Source organism: Topomyia yanbarensis, chromosome 2, assembly GCF_030247195.1.
Source record: "Topomyia yanbarensis strain Yona2022 chromosome 2, ASM3024719v1, whole genome shotgun sequence".
NCBI lineage: Eukaryota > Metazoa > Arthropoda > Insecta > Diptera > Culicidae > Topomyia > Topomyia yanbarensis.
In genome coordinates, this window is record NC_080671.1 from 393,833,576 (window position 1) to 393,859,589 (window position 26,014).

Genomic DNA, 26,014 nt, shown 5'->3' on the forward strand with positions numbered 1-26,014 from the left:
GCCATTTCCCAATGCTTTTGCTTTTTCGGCAAGAATGCCATTCTCTGCTAGAATGCCATTTCGGTTAGAATGTCGTATCGTAAAGAATGTCATATCGGCAAGAATGCCATTCTCGGTAAGAATGCCAATCTCGACAACAATGCCATTATCGGCAAGAATATCATTTTCGGCAAGTATGCCATTTTTGGCAAGAATGCAATTCTCGGCAAGAATGCCATTCTCGACAAGAAGGGCATTCTCGGTAAGAACAAGCCATTTCCCAAGAATTCTTTTTCGGCAAGAATGCCATTCTCTGCTAGAATGTCATTTCGGTTAGAATGTCGTATCGGAAAGAATGTCGTATCGGCAAGAATGCCATTCTCGGCAAGAATATCATTCGCGGCAAGAATGCCATTTTCGGCAAGTATATCATTTTCAGCAAGAATGCTGTTCTCGGCAAGAATGCCATTCTCGGCAAGAATGCCATCATATTACTGAAAAATTAGTGATTTTATTAGTTTTGTCAACCATTCGATGTGATTAGCATGAATATTAACCATTCAATGACTCTTCTTCGCAAAGGTCCCAGCATCTAGGGAAATCCATTTCTTCTATAGTATCATACAATTCTTTTAAAATCAAAGTTAGGTCGGATATAAGACATATGTCAATAGCACTATTCGCAGGTATATGCACGAGGCATTTCACGTGGATTGTTGATGCCATTTTTGGCTACGAATACGGGATTGAGTAGCTTTGCAACATAGAAGTTACCTTAATGGAAATATGGTTCTTGAATCAAAGCTATGGAAGAGTTCCTGCACATGGTGGGATAGATTCATAGTTGCTGTAGGTTTATGTTAAATATTGAATTTGCAACTTTGACCATAATCAGAACACTACACATATCATCACCAGTAATCGTTGTACAGCAACTAGAAGATACCAAACACGGCTTATAGCGAACCACGAAATAGGTATTAGGGATATTAACATCATTTGAATCCAACGATTTGCGAAGGAACAAACGTTCACTGTGCCAGAAATTCGAGACTCCGTGCGCGACTAGCATGTTATAGTCTTGCTAACTATTGAGTCCTCGGCACGGAGAAACACCTTGACTTGAAGACTCCTGTTTTCAATCGTCTATTGGGATCAATTCTTGGCTGACATACTTCAACCCACTGGATGGCACATCCAGTCTAGGGTGGTTTTATCCGAAGAAACATAATACTGATTATAATAATAATAGACTGTTATCAATCTTCTAGTAACACGCTGCCACACCCTACGCCTTTTTGACCCTCCCTCCTTGAGTTCATCCTCTTTCGCTGGCACTGCTGTACTTTCAAAAGGCAAGATATTGAATTTTTGTACAGTTGAAACCACTCTAGCTAAGATCTACAAGAAATATAAGAAATGTATAAGGTCCTGTACAGAACAAAAACATATCCTATGACAATATTAGGCTAGGTCACTATGGTTTGGTCAAAAATTAAAAAATCCTGATAAACTTACGTGCTAAACTAATGTCTATATAGCACTAACGGTACTTTTTGAATGACTGATCACTGATCTCACTCTTGATACAAAAATTCTTTCCAGCACTCTGCGTTGCGTCCCCGGACTTCGTGGAGTCGGAAAGCACTGGGACCCGAACGCCTCCAGCATGGAGTCGGAAGATGACCTTCTACCGGATTCCGACGAAACATACGCACAGGTAAGAACGGACCCCTATTTTTCCCACGCACGCGCACTATATACTAAACCGAAATACTCTGTACCCCCTTAGGGAAAAGACACCGATCCAGTCAAAAAGCGCAAGGTCAAGCGCAAAATAGTCAAAAAAGCCAAACCCAAACCGAAGAGTGAAAAGTCTGAAAAGTCGGAGAAACCCGACAAACCCAAACCACCGGCCAAGAAGATCAAAAAGGAACTGAAAGCCCTCATGTCGGATAGTGAACGGCAAGCGGAGGACGAATCCGGTTCTTCCTCATCCGAATCCGAGAAGGTGGTAAGCGCAAAACCCAAACAAGCCGATAGCAAGAAGCGCAAACGAAAACCCAAAGAGAAGAAGGAAGTTGTGGAGGTGCTGGCCAAGAAACGAATGGCCAGTTTGAATGCCACCGCAATGCTTGCGGCTACCTATGAAGTTCAGAGGATTCTCTACCGTAACACCGATTCCGATTCGGATAATCCGGCCCACAAACCCAAAACGAAGAAGGCCAAGGAGCAGAAGGAAGCAAAGGAAAGAGAAGCTGCTAAGGCCGAGGAGAAGAAGGAAGCGAAAGAATCGAAAGAATCAAAAGAAGCTAAACGTGAAGAGAAGCCTGCAGAAGTAGTTGAAACGGTAAAATCTCCAGAGATAGATAAATCTCTTGAAAAGGAAGAAACTAAAGAAAGAGAACATGAAAATACTATAACGATCAAAACGGAACTTCTTCGTGACAAGAAAGATGAAACAGAAGTCAAGCGGGAGCTGGAAGAGGTAAGTACGCCGATGGATTTTTGATGTCATGTATTGCATTGTTCGGTTTAACCCACAGCCCCGTCCGATGTCCAGCAACGTTGTCATCGCACAGGATACCGAGGTCACCATTACCGGTGTCTACGTAAATTCCACTCTCGGAGCCAATCAAGAGGCATACTGCAAAATGCAGTATCGTGTTCAGCAAAGCGTTACCGAGGAGCGATTGGTACGGCCAGGCGAAGCACCGCCTAGATCGTACACTCCCCTGACGGCCCTGTCCAGTATGCGGCCACCTAACGATCAAAGTAAGTGTTTGACATCATAAATAAGATGAATGAGGTTCGTCGAGAATTTAAGACCTACTGAGTAGGTCTTAAATCCTCGTATTTTCATATTATTCATGATTGTATGTGAGAAGAGAGATGACACCTGTCAAAAATTAGACAGAGATTAGCTGTCAGTGTCCTTCCAAAAGAACAAACAAAGAAAATCCATTAATTTAAGAGGTGGTCTCTTTCCTTTCATACATTTTGTTATCATCGCCCCTTCTCAAGCACTGACGCAATTTATTTGTGCTCAATATCATCGAAAAATTATGTGTTTCCTTTTATATCCCAAACGAAGTTTTTCATGCAAGTGGGAATTTCTTTTTGCGTCAACCTTTTAAATTATTAATTATAGATAAACTATAATTTCAATTTTTGCCCTCCACAGCCTTAACCACACCGCCCCTGTTCGGTCCACCATCGCAGTGTGATTCGCCGTTGGGTTTGGGACCACCGCGGTCCTTCTATCCACCGCCCACATCATCATCCGGCAGTTCCAGTGCGTTCTGTGCGCCGATTCCGCATGATAGTCCAGGTAGGTTATAGGATCATATTTTTTCTTTTGATACGATTTCCAGATTATTTTAGTCGGTTTTCAAAGGGATCTTATAATACGTTCGAGTACTAGTTAATTTTGATAAAATTTACATCGAATTTTATGATACATTTTTACATCTCAATAATTTGGAAAATAAATAATATATAAACATCTCCAACCAAAAGTAAACATGCGATAGGATACCATGTTATAGTCATTATCAGAAAAAGTGACATTGCCTTTGATTGTAAATGCAATGAAAGTTGTGATAAAAATGCTTAAAAAACTAACATTTCGCTAAAAATAATGTTCCATTCAAACATATGTTCAAACCAATCAATTCACCCGATGGTAAAATGTATGTCGAACAAGATTCATTATCAAAGACTCCGATACTCCATTTGAAGCCCTACTCATTGAATTCTATTGGACCATACGTTATTTTTCTTCCTGGCCAGAGGTAAAGCGGTATTTTGAACATTTATAAAAACCTGATGGAATCATACATGACCGAAAAGTTCGCCCAGATAAGCTCAGGGTTGGGGTTTTCAGACTAGAGCAAGCAAATAACGTTGCTAAAAGTAAGATCCTTGCGAAGGAATAGCGTGTCTATGTTCCAGCCCCCAAAGTTGGGATCGTTGGCGTAATCACCAGCTTTTGGTCTTGGAAGTTTGAGATCAAACAATCAAACAAGAAGTACTCAGTGTTCGCAGGGACCCCAAAATATGCCGCTCAATACTTTTCCATTGATTTTCAATTCCAATGATGATATGAATATCTCTCCCTATGGGTACTAACTTGGTTTTTGTGCAACAATATCCTGAGTATACTTTGCACTGTTTGTATATGCTTCGAAAAAGAGGCGTGGGCGTTTTTGCTTGAAACTCTTGTCAATTTGTAAGTTAATTATGGAGGCAGGTTTTGAATTTGATTGTGATAGATTCAATAAGGAGTTTGCACGTGAAAATAAATGTTGCATCACTAGCCAAAACTACTAAACTAAAAATCGAGTACAAAAGAACACTTCACACACTCACGCGTTTACCTTACATCGGCCACCAGTAAAGCTAACGACCAATACCTACCAAGGAGATAGTATTCATGGAAAGATATAATAATAGTTGCAGTTAGTTTGCAGAGTTGGCTTCTGTTTATTTGAATTTTCTACACTGTGAAAATGTGGAAACACGTGCCATAGTTGCCAGATGGATAAGGAATACTTATATTTGTATCGAGGAAATCGCTCCAAACCCTGAATTTACAAGCAGCATTCAGAAAAAGAAATCCACCGGTGAATAATAATGCAAAACTCTTTGAAATCAAAAAATACCATGCGTCTCCATGGGGAGACTAATTTTACAAATGACCATATATCAACCTTCGGCGCAAAACGACGCAAGATGACGCTATGATTTTTGAAATCTCGCTGAAATTCTACGTCAGTGGTACTAGATGAGATCCTTCAACACGATTTTTTCGATAAGGAGATGACTCTCTCACTGTAAACAATTCCGCGTTAAACAACATAGTTATGTTGATTTCATTGGAAACTTTTTAAATGCTCATTATTTCTCAAATCTAAAAACACCGTTGAATTCCTGAGATGATTTTATATTAGAAACGCCTATATGTGTTGTTAAATTATCATTGTAGTACCTATTAAAGCGAGATGAATTAGAATTGACAAAAACTATTTGTCACTCAAATTCTTGCAGATTTCCAAGACCTTGTGTGGTTCAAAAAAATGTAGCACGTATATTTTGCAATCGATTATCTCTTAAATTTGTCGAGTACAGCTTTAGGTATGGAACATTTAGGAAAAAATATAAATGGTATGAAAATCGACAACGAACTTTGGGGATTTTGTCCGGCCCGGCCCCACTGCGTACTGACTGCTCATGAAATCAGCAAACGCAGTAATTGAATCATAACAATAAAGATTTGCAATATACATCATTAAGAGGATCGTTAAGAATAGGGTAGCTATCCCACGGAGCAATTTTTTTAACTTTTGCTGGTAGGAGTTGAACTTAGATAGAGATATTGCGAATCGCATGTCGGGCATCCAGAACTAGGATGCTTCTTGGGTGGCATTCCTTCGGCCCGAAGACAAACAGAACGATTGTTCAACTCTCTGGAAAATCCGGTGAAAGTTCTTAGGTTGGGGCGTTGATTGGTTCTGGTGAACTGGATCGAAACCAGGACACGGTGTAGAACTGGTCAGATGTAAGCAAGTTCATATCGAGGTGGGCCCTGTTTGTATCCCGTTTATTCTCTTCGGCGGTGCTGGGCTAGTTGGGATTTTTTTGTCTTGTTATCAAGGTTATAGCCTTTCGAAAGGTCAGATTTTTGTCATAATCTTGGTGATCTTTTGTTTTGCCGAGTGCCCTTGTCCGCTGTTGATGCAAAGTTTCTGATTCAGACAAGGATTTTCCTTGGATGTCTCGTGTTTTGAGTGAAGTTCAAGTAGGCGGCGGATTTGGGGTAAACACGAGTGCCGTGCCCGAAAAGACTGTACTTGAAGCACATTATCGGTCGTTGGTAGTATGGGTGGATTCAGTGGCGGCGCGAGGTGTTTTGCCACTCGGGGCCAAAAATTAAATTTGCCGCCTCTTCAATAATGAATTTTTAAGAGTTCGATTATTTTCCACCTATTCATATGAAACAAATATGATAAAAGTGTTAGAAAATGTCTGCATGAAAATCTTCACACTTCTTCACATTTTATTGTCAATATTTTGTTATTAATATTCATTGTGAAGCCATCACTTGTTTATATATTATTAAATTTTTAAATCTTTCTTACTTTCGCTTCATGCAAAAGTTTTACCCATTTTGTCTATGATTGTTAAAAAATTCAGTTTGTTACCGTTTTTCAGTTGATATTTTTCGGTGATAAATAATCAAAACACAGTTTACCATATACGTTTCGATTTCCCCCCAGCGACGGAAAGGCGCGTGAGTGAATAATTCTGAGGATGGCTGAAATTAAATAGGGAAGTAAGCTGAAACGTAAACGCTAAATTGTGGTTTTGATTAATTATCACCGAAAAATATCAACTGAAAAACGGTAACATTCATGAACTGTGACTAAAACCTGGAAACAAAAATTGATTTTGGAATCTGCATTGTATAAATATTTCCGGCTTATCGTTTCACATCACAAATGCATTGTGGTGATAATCTATTAAATTTACCTGAAACTGATTTCTTAGAACAGTGGTTTTCAATCTTTTTCGTTCAACGTACCTCTTTCTGATTTTTTTTGCCATCATAACCCTGTCAGAAAAAAAAAGATTTTCAATCGCATGAAAACATTAACGTTACAATCAGAAACCTGTTCCTGAGCACTCTCAGTAAGTATTTCAATTTATGACACACTGACACGATATATGAAGACAAACATCCGACGGGAACGTATCAGGAATTAGAATATACTGGCTTAAATGGCACGTTCTCCGTATGTAGTCAGGAATTTTGACTGTCTTCGACTACCTTTTCCATTTTTGATTCATAGCAAAAAAATCGTGTTTTATGGGACCTTCAGCGCTAAAAACTTTTCTGCCTGGTCATTTTTAACCGATTTTCAATTTCTGTGTTCTGGAAAGAACGAGAAATGACCTTCCCAACAGTATGTGTTATGTTCTTTAAAATACTGTGATCATAACTTAACTGGCGCCATTCTCCATTTTCTACTGTGCTGCCGCGTATTGAACGCAGAATTCTTCTCTACAAACCGAGTAATCGATAACCTACTTCCTTCAACATCCAAGCTTCATGGTTGTATAGAGCAACAGGGAGTATCAGTGATTTGAATAAATCAAGTTTTGCGCGCATTCTTAGGCTATTGGTTTTTAGCTGACTACGCAAACCATGCTCGCAGCAACAACGTACCTTTTTCCTTTGTGGCTAAAATCGTTATCATATGTAACTAGTATTTGAAGAAGCAGCAGAGGACGAAGGCGGTATAGCAACGGATCTTGGAGAATGCGCAGAAGACGATAGGATGCCGGCCCCTGATCTCCAAGAAGTTAAAGAGAAGATCGGTCGGCTGAAAAACAACAAACCTGCCGGTATAGATCAACTACCCAGCGAGCTATTAAAATACGGTGGTGAAACACTGGCTAGAGCGCTGCGCTGGGTAATCGCCAATATTTGGGAGGAGGAGATTCTTCCGGAGGAGTGGATGCAGGGTGTTGTTTGCCCAATCTGCAAAAAGGGTGACAAGTTGAATTGCTGCAACTCCCGCGCGATCACACTACTTAGCGCCTCCTACAAGGTCTTGTCCCAAATTCTTTGCCGTCGATTGTCACAATTTGCAAGGGAGTTCGTGGTGCACTCCCAAGCGGGATTCATGGGTTCCCGTGCCACCACGGACCAAATATTCGCAATTCTGCAGGTTCTGCAGAAGTGCCGCGAATACAACGTGCCCACACATCATTTGTTCATTGATTTCAAATCGGCGTATGAACCGCGGGTCCGAAGAATACCATCCGCCAATCCGGTACTCGACGACTTACTAGACTGAGGCGCAAATTTGTTTCGCTGATCCACCTCTCCCCTCCCCCCCCCCCCCCCCCGTTCGAGCGAAAGTTGCAAGTTGTGTTCTTCTTTCCCTGTCTCTCCCCTGTCCTTGATACAACTGCTGCTACACTGATGCGGAAATAAGCCACCCTCTGAATATCTTGACCAAGCATAAGTTTTAGTTAAAAAATTCAAATTAGTATTCTGTATTCCTAGTTTTAAGATAGCTATAATTTTTACTCTTTATTGAATCTCTTGTCCTCCATCTTGTAAATAGAATTGATAGTTTTAAGATTTCTGTGAAATTTCTCATAAATATTTGTTCCCCCTTTTGTGTACTAAAGTATATTGTTAGTTTTAAGAATACCGTAAAATATTTCCCTTGTTTTAAATTTTTTCATAAAAAAATCTTTTGGCCCTCTCTTGTATATTGAATCTTATTTCTAGTCTTAAGATAGCTGTAAACTTTCTTTTCCTTTGTAAAAATATATTTCAACATTGTAACCTCCTAGTTTTAAGATATCCAAAATGTAAAAACAAAAGCATTTGGCATCGCCAAGCTAACGCATTTGTGCCTATCAAATAAACGAAATGAATAAAAAAAATCGGCGTATGACACCATCGATCGAGATCAGCTATGGCAGATAATGCACGAGTACGGTTTTCCGGATAAGCTAACAGGATTAGTCAAAGCGACGATGGATCGGGTGATATGCGATGTTCGAGGATCAGGGACACTCTCGAGTCCCTTGGAATCTCGAAGAGGGTTTAGGCAAGGTGATGGTCTATCGTGTCTAACGTTGTGTTAGAAGGTGTAATAAGGAGAGCGGGGATAGACACGAGTGGTACGATATTCAGGAAGTCCGTCCAGCTTCTTGGCTTCGCCAACGACATTGACATAATGGCACGGAAATTTGAGGCGATGTCGGAAACGTACATCAGACTGAAAGCTGAAACCAGCAGGATTGGACTTGCCATCAACGCTTCGAAGACAAAATACATGAGATGAAGAGGACGACACTGTGAACCTCCCATCCCGAGTTCGGTTGACGGTGACGGATTCGAGATGGTCGATGAATTCGTGTATTTGGTAACCACCGACAATGATACCAGCAGAGAAATTCAGAGATAGATCTTGGTGGGAAATCGTGCCTACTTTGGACTCCGGAGGACACTCCGGTCGAACAAAATCTACAAGATGCTGATTAGACCGGTAGTCCTCTACGGCCACGAGACCTGGACTATGCTCGTGGAGGACCCATGCGCCCTTGGAGTTTTCGAACGAAAGGTGTTGCGTACTATCTACGGTGACGTGCAGATGGAAGACGGAACATAACGCAGGCGAATGAACCATGAGTTGCATCAGCTGCTGGAAGAACCATCCATCGTGCATACCGAAAAAATAGGACGTTTGCGGTGGGCTGAACACATCGTAAGAATGTCGGACGACGATCCGGTGAAGATAGTTCTTGAAGGCGACGCTACAAGAACAAGAAGACGGAGCGTACAGCGAGCACAGTGGATCGACCAGATAGAGGACGACCAGCGGACCCTTCGAAGACTGTGAGGCTGCCGACAAGCAGCAATGGACCGAGTGAAGTGGAGACGGCTTCTGCATACAGCAAGAGACAACAAGGTCTGAACGGTAAGGTAAGTATTTGAAGATATGTATATGAATTCGTTGTACCGTACCCCACCGATTTCCACCTCGAAACCAAAACGACTACTACGTTCTCTACCAGCTACCATGTACCTTGTCTTGTCAGAGTTTATCGTCAGTCCGATTCTTGCAGCTGCCCTTTTAAAAGGTAACAATGTTTCTTGCAATGCTCTGCGATCAATACCAATGATGTCGAAATCGTTCGCGAAGTCAAGAAGCATGTGAGATCTCGTGATGACGGTTCCGTTCCTATGCACATCAGATTTTCGTAACGCTTGATTTTATCCTATCCAGCATCATACGAATCAGCTTAATCAGTTTTGTCGGGATACCACGCTCAAGCATTATCTGCCACAGTTCGTTTTGTTTCATTGTGTCGTATGCCGCCTTGAATACACAGATGGTGAGTCCGCAAATTGTTTTCCCGGAATATATCCAGAATTTGTCGCTGGGTAAACATTTGGTCCGTGGTTAACTGTCCTTCTTGAAACCCGCTTTGATATTCGTCGACAAAGCATTCAGCCAACGGGCGCAGTCTACCCAACAGAACACGAGAAACTACCTTGTAGGCAGCATTGAGGATCATTATGCCTCGGAAGTTTACAACCCTTCTCCAAGATTGTGCATATGAGGCCATTCAACCAATCCGAAGGCATTTTTTCTTCCACGCATATCATCCCAATCACGCAGTGGATTGCTTCGCACAGCCAGTCACTCCCAATTTTTAGAAGTTCAGCCGGGATTCTGCCCTTCCCAACGACCTTATCGTTTTTAAGCTTTCGTATAACCTCCCGTCTAGAAATCACTGAACAAAAAGAAATTGCAGGTTTGTTTACCGCTCGCTAATCGCCGGGTCTACTTACTCAAAAAAATCTTCGGTCGAGCAAAATTCGCTACCGCACGAAGCTAAACTTCTATAGAACACTTATTAGACCGTTTGTCTTATCTACTATGCTGGTACCGTACCCGCAATTTAGGAAAGAAAACACCTCTTCAATGGAATTAAAAAATGTATTCTTTATGAGTTAGAGGAATTAAAAGAAAAACAAATAGTTCATAGAAAAGTTCAATATTTCCGTAACAATTGAAATTTCATTATTCGTGTAGAATGGGAGATTCTTAACCATGGACCAAGCCACCTGTATATGATAAAGCTCCCTGGTTTAATCCCAACAAATTAGTCTGCATACTCCCACTATTACTTTGCAATAAGTATATAGTTTTGTTCTATCGCATCCATCATCCCGATCCCCAACCTTTTTAATCGTCAATAGTTGCCAAAATGAAATAAATTGATTTTTATCGTGATTAATGAAACTTGAACAATTACTAAAACACTATGGAAATTTATTGAGTAGGAAATGCCGCCCCCTGATTTTGCCGCTCGGGGCGGTTGCCCCCTTCGCCCCCCCTTAGCGCCGCTACTGGGTGGATTCGTGTGTGAAGTAGGCCAATAAACATATCGTCGCTGTTGTGCTATCTTATGACAAACGCCATTTTGGGGTAAACTGAGTTAGATATGCCACATTACTGGTCTAACGAATCTCTACAAGATGGCGTTTCCATAATTTTGAAATTTTGCTTGGTTACTGAAATATAGCGAGAAAAATGATTAAAAATTGTGAGTTTTTTGCTTCAAATCATTATGTCTTGGAATTGGCTCTAGTTATAATGAAGTTTTAGTTGCTTTTATGTGTAAAAATATCGTAGGAACACAATGGCATAAGAATTTTCAAAATAAAAATACATGTATTGGGAGAAAAACGAAGTTTTAGCTTTAAACTGAAAATATTGCCTATTTGGCAACACTGTAACCAAAAATAAATATTTTTTCTAGACTCCATGACTCATTTCCTTTAAAATACATCTAACCGATTGATTATATACCAAATGAAACCAAAGATATGAATAAAAGTTCATAATTGGTGATTTTTTTCTATGGAAAATTTTCCATGCACGATTATGACACGTGATACAATTTTTTTCATCAATACACACCTATGATACGTGTCAGTGCGACTTTTGTTTACATTTTTAGTGAAAACTCGCAACATAGTCAACCGATCTTCGTAAGATTTGAGAAATAAATACAGAATAGGTAGAAGCATCAATTGTCTTCTCTGTATGGTTTCTACAATTTATAAGTTTCATGATATTCAATCTCAAACTTTAAAAATCGTTTTTCTCGAAATGTGCAAAATGGCGCTTGTCATAAGATAGCACAACAGCGACGATATGTTCTGGAAGAATGGACTCGGAGAAGGGTTTTATTACCAGTGTTGTGTTAGTCGATTTACCATTAAGCATTTTGATAATGCGGCGAACAGTTATGACCCCCTGACTCTTCGGCTCTTTTGGAAGTTCAGCTTCATCTACGGTCTTCGTAGCCGGATCGTATATTTTCCGTATTGGGGATTTGCTGAGAGATGACCTCCACCTTTTGGCCTCCAAATAGTTGATCCAGCTTCTCTAGGGCTGCGAAAGCTTTCTTGGATTGGGTTGGGATAAGACAAGGATCAACACGGGGACGTTGTTCTTCTTTTCCTGACTCGTTGGTAGCCCTCAATAACAATATCGACGACGACGAATTAGCTATCCCAAACCTCTCTTGAGTCTGAAGGGTTTGACGCGAATCAATAAACAGCTGTTATATACCAACCAATCTGTCGAAAATCAATCACGATATCGCAATCGCTAAAATGAAACAATTTGGTTTAAGTGGATTAATTTAAGTAATTTTGTTGGTCGTCAACTCAATGTGAACATTAGAGTGACAAGAAAAAAAATGACCCCTATCGGCCCACCCCTGAGTCGATTCCTAGTCCCACCAGGAGTACTTGCTCCAAATTTGAAGCAAATCGGACAAGTCTAGCTACCGGACCAACGTGCTCGAAGTTTGTATGGGATTTTTCGACAATGTACAAGGAGAAACCCCACTAGTGCGCATTTTCGCCGCTGGGTTGCACTGTATGCATCGCATTATCACTGTAAGTGAAAATAAGAAAGATAATTTAATTGTCTCTAACTTTGTCGAAGACTGCTAGTCAATCCGGCTTTGTTAAAAAAAGTTATTAAACTTTTAACGAAGTGATATCTGAGTCAGTTTTGCAAGGGGCCTAGCAGTGCATGGTTGTGTATCGGTACTCGGTTCCCACCAACTATTAATTTTTGTGAGTAAATGGTTAGATTTAGCTGAATAGTATGTTAAGAAGAATTGTAGTACATAATACGAGTTAGAACATTTTAGTTCCACTTGTTACCACATAGAGGGCGCCAACACTAACTTTTCAACGGAGAGAGATAGAATATCGAGATGTTCGGAAGAATTACTGAAAAATGTCTGTTCTACAACTTTGTAGAAGACATCTAATTCCTATCTCTCTTCGTTGAAAAGTTAGTGTTGGCGCCCTCTATGCGGTCACAGGTGGAACTAAAATTTTCTAATCAAAACATAACTCGTATCATATACTACAATTCTTCTGAACATACTATTCAGCTAAACCTAACCATTAACTCACAAAAATTAATAGTTGGTGGGAACCGAGTACCGATACACAACCATGCACTGCTAGGCCCCTTGCAAAACTGACTCAGACATCACTTCGTTAAAAGTTTAATAACTTTTTTTAACAAAGCCGGATTGCCTAGCAGTCTTCGACAAAGTTGGAGACAATTAAATTATCTTTCTTATTTTCACTTACAGTGATAATGCGATACATACAGTGCCACCTAGCGGCGAAAATGCGCGCTAGTGGGTTTTCTCCATGTAAATTGTCGAAAAATCCCATACAAACTTTGAGCACGTTGGTCCGGTAGCTAGACTTGTTCAATTTGCTTCAAATTTGGAGCAAGTACTCCTGGTGGGACTAAGAATCGACTCAGGGGTGGGCCGATTGAGTTTTCAAAAATTCATTATTTTCTAGGGCAGTCTAGTGAACATAGGTGATGCTTACTCCAAACTGTTCTCCGCCACATCTGGTATTCCGCAAGCATTTAGAGACACTGCTAGTCAATAAATTCCGAGTACACTAATTGCAGAAGACATATAGTTGTCGCTGCTGCTCAATACAGCCGATTGTAGATCGTACAATGAGAAACAGTTTCAGGTCGTCAGCGTAGACAAATTTGCATCGAGGCGAAAAGGCAAAACGAACGTCATTGAAAAAAAGGGTAAACAGCAAAGGCTCAAGATTGCTTCCTTGCGGCACTCCTGAAAAATTGGTGAAGCTATATGACACATTTTTCCCTAATTTCACAACAACAGAACGGTTTCTGAGGTACGATTCAAGCTATTCGATTAAATTAAGCAGGAGCATCGCTTAATTTCATCGATTGGCTTGAATCGTGCCTCAGAGACCGTTCCCTCGCTGTGAAATTAGGAAACAAAAAGTCATATGCCTTCATCAATTTTTCGAGAGTGCTACAAGGGAGCAATCTTGGGCCTTTGCTTTGTGCTCACGCATAGTTTTTATAGTTATAGCTGGACCAGTTCATACTGAAAACTCTTACTTTTTATTGCAACAAGAACGTCTTTATCAAAGAAATAATTCACGAATACGTCAAATATGGCACTAGCTGTACTTGATTCATCGTTTGCAAGAAACATAGTAGTGGCGAGCCCATTTTCCTTACGTTTTCCGTCCACAAATGACCAGGAACGTTTTAGATTCCGCTTGAGATCAGATTGTGTTTACAATACCTGCCTAGAGTAAAGAAAGCGGTTATATGGTTTATAATTGTTATTGGTGTTTTAGGGCAAAGCGACAATCTGTCTACTGCAAAGTCAACAGCAGTTGTTTGATTCAGAGCGATTGTCTGTAGTGAACTAAAAAGTCCAGCGAAGTAGGCTTTCGAAAAGTTAAACTCTCCGTCTTCAGTCAACCCCTCAAATCGAACCTCCGGTAGATATGTCCGCGAACTAATAGCGGAGAATTATGCTTATATCAATGCCAACTAACAGCTCGTGTGCTTCAAAAAAAGTAGTTTAGTGAGGTTACGATGGTTAGTAACCGTTGACGTTTGTAGCATGTTTAACAATGATATCCCGTCCAATATCAGACCTCGAGAAGGTCGATTCAGAAGGATCGGGGACAGCATACCCTAAATGGGAATCTCCAGGTAGATTGTAGTCCCCAAATAGTATATGATCCGTCAGGGGGGGTAGGGATCAAGGGCTCAATTGAACTTGCCGAAACATCTACCTGTCTCAGAGAAAATACGCTTGTTGACTTTATTTCACAAGTTCTTTGAAGGTAGTATAGTCCCTCATGATTGTAGGCAAGCGAAGGTCATTGCCATTGCGAAACCCGTAACACCGATCACAATTCGAATCGGACGATTAAATTGCTGTCATGTATCCGCAAGTTATTCGAGAAAATGATCTGGTTTCGCCTCCACAAATGAGGCAAAGTAAATTTCAATTCGACATCAGCACCAGTTGGTCTTTCACTAGGTTTAAACATTTTTTGCAGAGTTTATTGTCTTCGTTTATGTCCTTTTCGCATAGCAACATGACAACATCGCGGTTGTGCTTATTCCTACGCCTTTTTCTCAACATCTTTCACGCGAAAGACCTTGATGAAAGTCTCATCGATTACTGCACATTGAGGCAGACTACGGAATAATCTCTGTTATCGGACGATTGGCAAGAACTATTTTATTGATGGCTCAGGCTATCGCTCTTGGCAAAAGTCAAGATGACATTTGTTGATTTTGTAACTACGAGCCCGAGAGCTCGGAACATATTCTCTGCCAGTGTGCAGTACTATTTCTTCGAAGGGAGCGATACTTCGGAAGGCATCTTATGACGCCTCACGAGATATGGCATACCTGTCCCAAACGGATCCTCAGCTACATTAATAATGTACTACCCGGTTGGGACGAAACATGTGGACAAACAAACAACTCGCTTCCAACTACATTGGATTCGGGCAATTTTTAACATGTAGAGCAAACAGGGGCAGCCACAAAAGATAACCTGAATAGTGGTCGCAGTGGCAAAGTTTCTCCTAACAAAAAAGCTATCGCTCAGGTTCCAATTTTTAGATTTTTTCCTCATTTCTACTTAACCATCCAACATGCTGGGACAAATAAAAACTCTCGTCTTGTGGAAAATTTTACCAAAACGATCTTCAACGTGAAGCTAACTAAACAGAACACAAATCACATGGTCTATTCTAGAAACATAGTTAACGGGAAGAAGCACACACTACCAAATAAATACGACTAGTAGATAGCAAAAAGAATTGTAAAAGGTTTTTATTGCTAAACTCTCTTCGTCTCGCGCTAGGTGTAAGACACGAATTTTCCTTCCCCCCATTTTACGATAGACACCGATGCAGGCACGTTACTTGCACGCGAGATATTTTTCCCTCTTTCGACATGCCACGAAATCCAATTGGGTTGCATTTCGTCGGATATCGTAGCTGCGAGAAAAAAAACTACTTCAGTTCTAAATTGAAAGCGAACGAACGGAAGGGAAAAAGAGCAGAGCTTTTCCGGCTCGAAGATTCCTGTGTGTTTTTTTATGTGCACTGCACACATACACATTCGTAGGTGGGTGTTGAGTTTATGAACCACAACTGAGCTTGTAACTGTACAAGTTTGATTCGAGAAATGTGATAGCATTTACAACTTACACATCAGGACGGGTGCTGACGTTGCCCTGAACCATCCTTATCAACGCCGGATCCCGGGGCGAATGGGCAAATAGTTTTGAATTACATGAGAAAGTTTTTCGAGGGAATTCCTGGTATGGGGCATGGTTGACATCAATTATTCAATTTGATCTTTATGACGGGTGGCGAAGTTCATCCTTTCATGGTGCAGAGAAATTGCTTCATAAACATTAAATTATGATAACGAGAAGATGGAATTGATACTGATGTCGAACGAGTTTGAATGTTGAATCAAATATTTATTCGTTTTTTGGCAGCTGATTTTTGTTGTAATTCACTATGCGAAGACAGTCTTGTGAACGCTTTACCATTCTGTTTCTTTCATAACCAACCGTTGAAAAATCTTGTTTTCGGTTTACCAGCTATTCTAAAAATCGGACAATAAACCCCGTATGTCGAATTCTTCCTCTTCTACAGACAATTCCTAAACATGAAAAACTTTCCAAGAAAAACATATCAGAGTAAGTCTAGGTTCCACATTTCGGTAAGGAGCTTAACCTTATATTTCGACAGTTTATGCACTCGTTTTATAACGTAACAGTCCACATGGCAATAACGAATCATTCTGGTCGCGGTTCGAACATATGACGACTGACTTATGGCACCAGTTGAACCTAACCTCAATACCCTCAAGTGCAGGGCTTACTGAAAAATATAAAGCTGCAAAGAAAATTTAATTTTCCTAACGAAAACATGCCATTACACCGACTCCCAATCGCCTGTCCTATTTTGGGGAGGCAAATTGTCAAAAAAATCGTAACACCGTAAAGCGTATCAGCTGAAATGAAAAGCGATACTTACAACCTCGAAAAGCTCCCTAAATGCGATTATTTCCCGTCCCTTTTTCATTGTTTCCGAATGGTGCGTAGGGCGGTGAAATGCGAAGCCAGTTCGTTTTGTGATACCCACGTGTGTCACCAAAAGAATTGTTCGCCAGTGACACAAGTGTAGGTCTACGTGCATTTTTACCCATTTCATTGATTCATTGTCGACACTTTGCGTTTTTGTTATGCGGTCAACCCATATGAACGAGGACGAGCGAACAGGAAGCTTTACAGCTTTCAGAGGATCTATTCAGGAAGGGAAGTAAAAAAGAAACCGCTACGCTCCAATCGGTATTTGGTTGTAAGCTGCCGGTTGTCAGGTTCGTTTAGTGGGATGGAGCGGTTACTGAAGAATTTGATCGGTGGGTTGCGATAGGGTGGGTCTAAAGTTTCACCAAACTTTGGATCAGGGTTGCCTTCATGGTCCTGGAACAGTATTAACCTACGGAAACCCTAAATTGAGCTTTCATTTCTTCTACAAAGTTGTTTAAAACATCATTCTCCACAACTTTGTTGAAGGCATAAAGTCTACAACTATATGATACGGATTTCTTAACGACCAGCGCGCGTACAAGCGCACTAGAATTATCTCTTTGCTCGACTATGCTGCGGTTAGATTGCACCTGGAAGGCAATCTCCGATCCCAACGGAAACAATCATTTGCCAATCATTGTTTCAATAAAAAAAATCGGTAAAAGCCACATTGACTCGATTAATTTTTCGAGCCCAACTGTAGCGCATGCTTGGCGCGATGGTAAACAGATGACACCTCAACCCGAGGTGGGATAAAGAATCCTCTGATACTCACACGAAAAAGTATCAAAGCTTATAAAGAATTTTGTAATAAAACGGTTATTGGCGTCGGTTTGTCGATGGTTTATCAAGAGAGATATCGATGTGCCCTTTGCGAAGTACTGCTAAAAATGCGTAAACAAAATATTACGAACGAAGCCTACTTTGCAAGAAAGTACTTTTTCTCCGCCTAGTTTGTGTGACACGTCTCAGTGCGTTAGCCGTGGATATTTTTTTGTTTTTACAAGATGTAAACTGCCTGTGATCGCAAATCAGTCCCATAAAGATAGGAAATCCCATTGAATAGGGGACAGTTATGAGGTCATGGGCAGCAAAAATAAAAGAATAACACAAAGTTACTGCCTGTTCGTCTAATCTTGTTGACGCAGCTTGCTGCTGCGGGTTGAAATCCTTTTTCTTGGTGGTGATGCATTTGCTGCATTGTCCTTGGCGAGTTGGGGGTCAGTTCGTCTGCCTTCTCTGTTGTTGTCGTTCATGTCCATGTCGTTATCGGCACTGGTTTCATGCTTTTCATGATCGCAAGCTCTAATTTGTTTCTTATTCTTGCGAGTCGCTGTTATAAATTCGTCTTCATCGGCCGCTTTTTCTTTATTGGTGATGTTGGTTACTTCGCGTTTGGTTGTGTATATTGGTTTACTAGTATTAAGCACGATCGTTATTGATTTAGTGTTTGTTCCTGTTCAATCCGCAGTCATTAGTTTTGCAACCGGTTGTGGTTTAGTATACAAAAACTGTGTATCTGTTTTGCTTGTAACAGATGGAATTTTCATAGCAGTGTCCGTGCAAGGTTTTCCGTAGTGTAGCAGCTGGTCAAAGAATTGGCACGTAGGTATCGGTTCTGGATACGTAACTAATGTTCGCTGAGTAGGAACCAAACCGAAGGAAGGTACCGTCCCAAATTGGGACTCCCAATACAGAGAATTGTTCACCACATGTCACCGATAAACTGCAAACTTGACTCACTTTTTCGATAATGGAATTCTCAGTTGCACTCCTTCCATGCAAGAATAATGATCCTCGGCCAGATAGAATAAAATTCAACTTATTTCAGAATCTGCCTGACCATGCGAACAGATAGTAGTTGAATTTGTTCAGTATAGGTTTCTTGTGCAGAGCATTGTTCCAGGTGACTGGAGATAAGCATTCCATTAATATCCATAAATTGGGAAAACCAGCCTCCGAGCACAATTCGTATCGGCCGATTAAAGTGATTTTCTGTATTCTGAAATTGATTGAGAAAATTATCAGTTGAGGCGTACGGCTTGTTGTTGGACACTCTATTTGGCTTTCGCAAAGGCAAAGGGACGAACTTGCACTGTGCTCATCAGAGATTCAACTGGTATACGCTCTTAAAGAGCAAAAGGCATCTGTATTCTTGGAAACTAGTGGAGTTTTTGATTCTGTATCAATTGATGTTTTTTCGGATAAACTTCATCAACATGACCCTGTACCAATTCTAAACAATTATTTGTGCAATTTGTTGTCAGAAAAACTTCTCTCATGGCTATTAGACAACTAATCTAATAAGTTACATCGGTCTTTCACAAATCTCATGTTTAAGCCCCCCTTTTGTACAATTTCTACGTCAATGGCGTATGTATAATGGCATGGTTTTTGTCGCAGAACCCAGAGCTATAGATTTGCTAATACCGTTTCAAAATACCTTGTAAAAATTGTCCTTTTTGTCTGAAAAGCTAGGTATCTTGTTCTCCACGGAGAAAACCGTGCTTATTGTTTTTTCAAGGATGCGTAACCCAATTCAACTTCAGCTTCTATTTACGGATGCCCACGTTCTGAGAAGTACCTCGGGGTCTGGTTTGACTCTAAGGGCATTTGTGTCAGATATCTGATAACTAAATGCCAATAAATGATTAACTTTCTTCGTACAATACCAACTCTTTCTGCGTATGCTTCCAACCGTATCAATTTCCGAGATACTTCTAATTCCACTGTGTTCTCCGAAACGTCCCTGTAAGAAGAAAATCGTGGAACTGCGGATCAATTATATTCGCGAAAGATCCCAAAAATTTTCACAAATAAAGACAAACACGCTGCCTACGAGAAAATATTTTTCACTGACGAATAGCGTATCGAAGAGTCCACAGGCTTCTCCAGCAAGCTCACTGATCCTGCTACAGTTCACGTCGCAGATCTGGCTGGGGCACTCTACCCTTAGATAATTATTTCATCTTCACTGATAGCCTAAGTAAAATTGAGGCTCTTCGATCAATGAAGGTCGATAAGCACACCCGTTATTTCTAACGGAACATATGGAAAACTCTAAGTGCATTGGCAGTGATATCTTGACCATGTTAAGGGTTCTTGCTAATTCTTCAATTCTGGGAAACGAGAGTCACTAGCGGTGATGGGCACTTGAACACTTGAAGAAGTGGAGGTGTCGGTGACGGAGACAATAGACGCGATCGAGAACTGGATGAACGGTGTCAAACTGCAAATAGCAGGACGGAGGTGTTGTTGGTCAGCAACCGCAAAGCGGATGCAGATCGACATCTGAGGGCATGTGATTACATCGAAGCGTGCGCTGAAGCAATTGGGAGTGATAATCGACAACCGGTTAAGCTTCAACAGCCACGTTGCTACTACGCCTGTGAAAAGTCGACGAAGGCAACGAACGCAATAGCTAGAATCATGCCAAACGTCGGCATTATAACCGGGATGATCCCCATCTGCATCACTCTGGCTGAGAACGTGGAATGCTACCATCGGAGAAACGCACGTAATGCAAGGAGACAGGTCCAAGCGAACTCGTTGGCTCAATGGCAGCAGGAGTGGGACAACGCGGAGAAAGGAAAGTGGACCCACCGAATCATCCCAAATGTGTCGGCTTGGGTGCTTAAGGAAGCTTGGATAGGTGAACTTCCATTCGACGCAGTTTTTGTCCGGGCACGGTTGCTTCCGGAAGCACTTGCATCGGTTTGGACATGCTTCGTCACTCTTTGCCTGGAGTGTGTGGACGTGAAAGAGACACCGGAACAGGTGGTATTTGAATGCCCTAGGTTCGACGAAGTTCGTAGGAGTATGCCTGGTGCGACAGTGGACAATATCATTGAAAAGATGTGCGATGACGAGCAACATAGTGGTTACGAATGTACGCTCCGAGCTGCAGAGGAAGTGGCGAAGGGACCAACAAAGTAGCGCTATTGGCTAGAAAGCCGCCGTGAAACCACAAATGAGGATTACGGTGTAGACTAGACCCGCCGCCGGGGACCACTTGAATAGTACGCGACGTAACACCGGGCTCGGGTCGTCGGGATGCCAGTGTAGCGGAATCGCTAAACCTACCTCGACACCCTACCGGGTAGCTCGTGAGTAGCCTAGATCCAACGCCGGGAATTAGACTGAGTAGACCGTGTCGAATAGTTGTGGGTCGCCAGCGAACCGGAAGCTACGCTCCATTCGGAATTACTGGATGGCCCTCAGCACCTACGCTGAATGTGCTAGGTTCGCCGTAGGGGATTAGATCGAGTAGATCGGGACGAACCGGGAAGCTGAATGTCTCACGGAAATGAACATCGGTTTCGAGAGAACCTATCTCGCCGGGGAATTCTACGTCGGAGTAGGCTAGATCCATCGTCGGGGACTAGACCGAGTAGTTCGCGAACAAGATTTTTGTAAAGTCGTGAGCTGAATGGCTCATCGGGGATGTTGAATTGGAGCGAGAGCGGAGCCAAAGGGCCTAAAGGAGTTGTGGTGGTAAATGGCCCCGGACAGGGAGCCAAGGGCTCAAGAAGTTGTGGTGCTAAAACCAAAGAAGACTCGGTATCGGAAGAACTTCCTTCGTCGGGGAACTCTCCGCTGACGTAAGCTAGATTCAACGCCGGGGACTAGACAGAGTAGACCACGACTAGACACCACCAGTCGCGGGTTATCGGACAGCAGCAAACCGGACGCTCTGCTCCACTGGAATCGCCGAACAGTTAGTGACCTCGACACCTGGCTGGTTGGCTCGGTTTCGGGAGAACTTCTCTGGCCAGGGAATTCGACATCAGAGTAGGCCATTTGCGTCATCGGGGACTAGACCGAGTAGTTCGGGAGTAAGCCAGGTGCTTAACGAATAAACTAAGTCTCGATTTACAGCTAGCTTTCCGACTGCCATGCAAAAATTTCCAGTTCATGTGGATGGTGGATAACTGGTGGTGTGTCGAAGAGTGGTGCTGTAACCCTACTGAAGGAACTAACTACTAAGTAGTTGAATTAGAGTGGGTGCTATGCACATAAAAAGCCATCCCCAAAATAATGCCGTAAGGTAGCGCCGGGTAGGAATCTGGTTCTGGACAAGAGCAATGGCTTTTAGCGGGTCAGGTGATGGCAGTCCAAACCCGTTCCCTGAGACTTTTTCCTGTCTCAGGGCTTTCTTGGAAGTTTTTTAACCCTAGAACGTTGCACTGGAGTATAAATGTAGCCCACATCTTCTTTGGAGCTGTGTGAAGACGAGAGTTCGGCATTTACCGACCTGGAACCCTAACTATAATTCAATTTAGAGTTCCTAGTAAGAGTAGGAAAAGGTGGTATAATCAGTTTGCTTAGCAGGCGGAAGCAGGTGTCAAAGTTGGCATGGGGTACATTTGTACCCCAGTGTACGGTTGCCGTTAGCGTTTCGTCAGGTTTCGTGCTGTCAGTGGAAATGTGACTAGTGACAATACCAGTTTAAATACTGTTTTTTTACTACGTAAGTAACATTTAGTATTATATAATCGTTTTTAATAATTTATTCAATTCATTTAATTAAATTTTGAAGTATTCTCATTTTATTAATTTTTATTGTTTTATTGTTTATTTTTTATAGTTTTTCAAAACAATGGTTCGCAAGTATTGGTAGAGGCGAGAAGATTCTTTCGGATCCGTATAGCGAAACTCAGGTGTTAGGTTAGAGTTTGCTTTTAGCTGTAATTTTATAAATTTTGATTATGATTACAATTCAATTTTAATTCATTTAATTTTAGAATGACATTTCTAGACCTTAATTTTAATCTGTCTGTCCTCTGTCCAACAATTTTACCGAAAACCGTACTAATTTTAGCTCGCAAGAAAAAAAATATTGTAGCGTTGACAACTGTCGTTTTATATCTGATCATTTCACTAGATTGTGAGTGATCGCCTATATCACCTAGGTAGGGACTATTGCAACGGTTTATATGTGTGAGTTTCTTATCTCCTTATCAACCATAGGGTGACCGGCATCTGGAGAGCGGCTGTTCCGAATAGCAAGTATAATTTGCGCACAGCAACTGCTGTAACAGTAACGTTGAGTGTTACCAATGTATTACTGATCAGAAATATATTTTTCATTTCAATTTCCACCCTATTTCGTGGTATTTTCCAAAACCCGATTTTTAAACTTTCGCTCTTCCAATTAATTGCCCTTTTTTCAAAAATATCAAAATTTATTCCGGTTCTAGACCATTCTTTCAACTTTTAGAATCATTTGATTTTTTTTCACATCGGTTGAAAATTCGCAAAGCTATAGTAATATTTGTAAAAAAAAAGCAAAACCGCGTTTTTTCCCTTTTTCGTTTAAATTAATTTACGTGTCATTGATTCAATAACTTCCATACTTTGCACTTAAACAGCTGTTTTCGCAATTAAAAAACGAAGAAAATGATGTATTTTTCATTTCTTTTGTTTGCATTTTTACCTGCGAAATTTGCGATCAAACGCGTGGGGTACGTTTGTACCCCAGTGCAACGCTCTAGGGTGCAAAACGCAAGTGCAACGTTCTAGGGTTAATTCTCTCCAATAAAACATACATACACACATACATACGCACACACACACACACACACATTTTGCGTTCTTGACGAACTGAATCGAATGGTACATGACACACGGCTCTCCGAACCTCAGTTGGAAAGTCGATTTTAGAAGTAATTGCATAGCTTTTCTTTATATTAGAAAGGTAAGTTCAGTATTACAATCGGAAAAAAAATATCCGGTTCATTCGAAGTAGTTTTCTTTAACTGACTCTTAAACTTGAATATAACAATGAACGGATTTCCCCTGCAAACGAGTTATTTGTTTTAATCGGTTTTTACACTGGAGGTTCATCCTTGTCGTTTTTTCGTATGAGAACTTTTCATGCAATTTTAATGCTGAAAGATCTCATTCTGATTTCTATGCTTGAAGTTTAAATCCAAAATTTTACATTCTAATATTTTAAAGTTGGTTTTACGAAGCATGTTCTGCCGATTGTTTTTGGTCGCTCATGTGTTCAATTCGTGAATCGCTTTCCATTATACTATCGGTACGATGTTTTATACACTGAAATATTTATAGAATTTTTCTCCCGCGAAGTCCACAATGCGGATCGTGTCCAAAAGGTACAAAAGATGTTTGTATTCACAATATTATTATCTAGTGAACAGGCAGCTGTTCAAACTTTAGAACCAAACTAAACAACTGCACGATGATCACACCAACTTGCTCTCTGGTTGACTACAATCCATTCCTTTGGCTATCCAGAAGGGATCATCCTACCGTACCCCTGGGCAAAATGGTGCCGAACATCGACAAAATGTTCCTCCATTCCGGCGGATTAGTCAGTGCTGGGATTGAGAACGTCATCCATCATCAACGTCACCAACCCAACCCGCAAGGGGACACGTCCAGATGCTAATCTAATGAAGCCCGCTCGTCACGTTCTCCGGATTCTGTTTCAGCATTTTCATCCGACAATTCGCAAGAAAAAAAGCTGTGCGAAACGAGTTAGGGACAGTATTTATGTCATACTCGTGAAAGCTGCTGTTAGTACATACTGTACGGTGGCTGCCGCTGAGAGCTCTGTCTCGTTGGTCCCATGGAATCGGACTCTTGCTCTCGCTCGGTGCTCGGTGGGGTATTATCTAATGATTAGGTTATTTCGGGAGGGATTTTCATTTAGTGTTACTGGCACTGACGCGGTATGCGCTTTCTATGGGAACTCGATGCTAGCTAGCTTGGCTGACGGTGGTGGGGAACTGTTTTGGGTGTTGAGCTTTTGTCGAAATGAGATCTGTTTTTGGCGACGGAAAAGCAATGACAGTGTTTATGACGCTGGCTATAGCTCTGCAAGTTGTTGCGTTTACTTTGCGATTATGTTGGCAACAGCGCCGCGACCGAATGATGCTGATTATCACATTATGGATGGTGGTACACAGTATACTATCTACTTGAATGTGTTACTATTTGGAAACTGAATGGGTTGATGGGTTCACCAGCTGGAATGTTAATCAATCATTGTCAATGTTGAGAAGATCAGGTAAATTAGTTATAGAATTTGCGTTTCGACTTCATCTCATTGGAATTCACTACTAACTTATAGCCAGTACTAAGTAAGCACCGGATTTAAGCTAACTTTAAAGAAGGAAGCAATTTGTGTTTCTGAGCTCTATGTGGAGTAATTATCAATTAACTAATTTTTCATTCCAATATTCATTTAATGAACACTTTTTTGCATTCATTTGCTATTTGAATTCCCAAAAATAAATAGATGTGGGAGCTTCTAGTGCTACATTGGATGCGATAGCGTTCTTAGCGCATGTGTCTCAAAATGGCGATTGATCCTCTTCGGTTTAACACAGGCCAAATGATCTAATTATACTTTCCCCAAACGGTGACATCATTACTCGTCGTTGTAGGAGTTGACTATTTTTACGTAAGCACTTCGCTGCCTTCAACCATCACCGGATAAGTAGATACTGCCGACAAAGAAAATGGTGTCATTACGTGAAATCTGCTGGTCCTCGACGGCGCGACGACAACGACGACACGCACGGTATGGGTCTCAACACAATTTACTGTCCCCATAAGGTAGGAGGAATGCAGGTGACACTTTTTGCTGTTTCGCCACCGTACCACCGTCATACTGTCATCGTGCGAGTCTTGTGCATGCTCATCTGTTGTTCGTTCATGGCCAACTTTTTCGCTTAAAACTGTCATAAATTGTTGACTGATGTTGGTTGTGACGGTTCCGGTTTTTTTCCGGTGGTTCAACCAATGAAAGTAAGTTCTACTTTGTGACCCGCGTACAATCCGGGCAGTGTTCGTTCGTTCGAATTTGAATCCGCTTAGTTGTACCGTACCGGATCCAATGAAACATCACCGGTAGTAATTGTTCATCTTCAGTTCAACAGTTCCCGCAGAGTTGCAGCTCGGTTTGCTGACATAATCAGCCGACTTCCAGCAATGCGAAGGAGCCGAGGGCGAA

General features: G+C 41.3%; 1 protein-coding gene across 1 annotated transcript in view; it reads left to right on the forward strand.

The window, feature by feature from the left end:
• Nucleotides 1–26,014, forward strand: part of LOC131684830 (titin-like) — a 650,991-nt gene that overhangs the window by 63,075 nt on the left and 561,902 nt on the right. The window contains exons 3-6 of the mRNA XM_058968031.1: nt 1,585–1,699; nt 1,772–2,467; nt 2,526–2,754; nt 3,164–3,310. Coding sequence (XP_058824014.1) covers nt 1,585–1,699; nt 1,772–2,467; nt 2,526–2,754; nt 3,164–3,310 — 1,187 coding nt within the window. The remainder of the gene's footprint in view (nt 1–1,584; nt 1,700–1,771; nt 2,468–2,525; nt 2,755–3,163; nt 3,311–26,014) is intronic.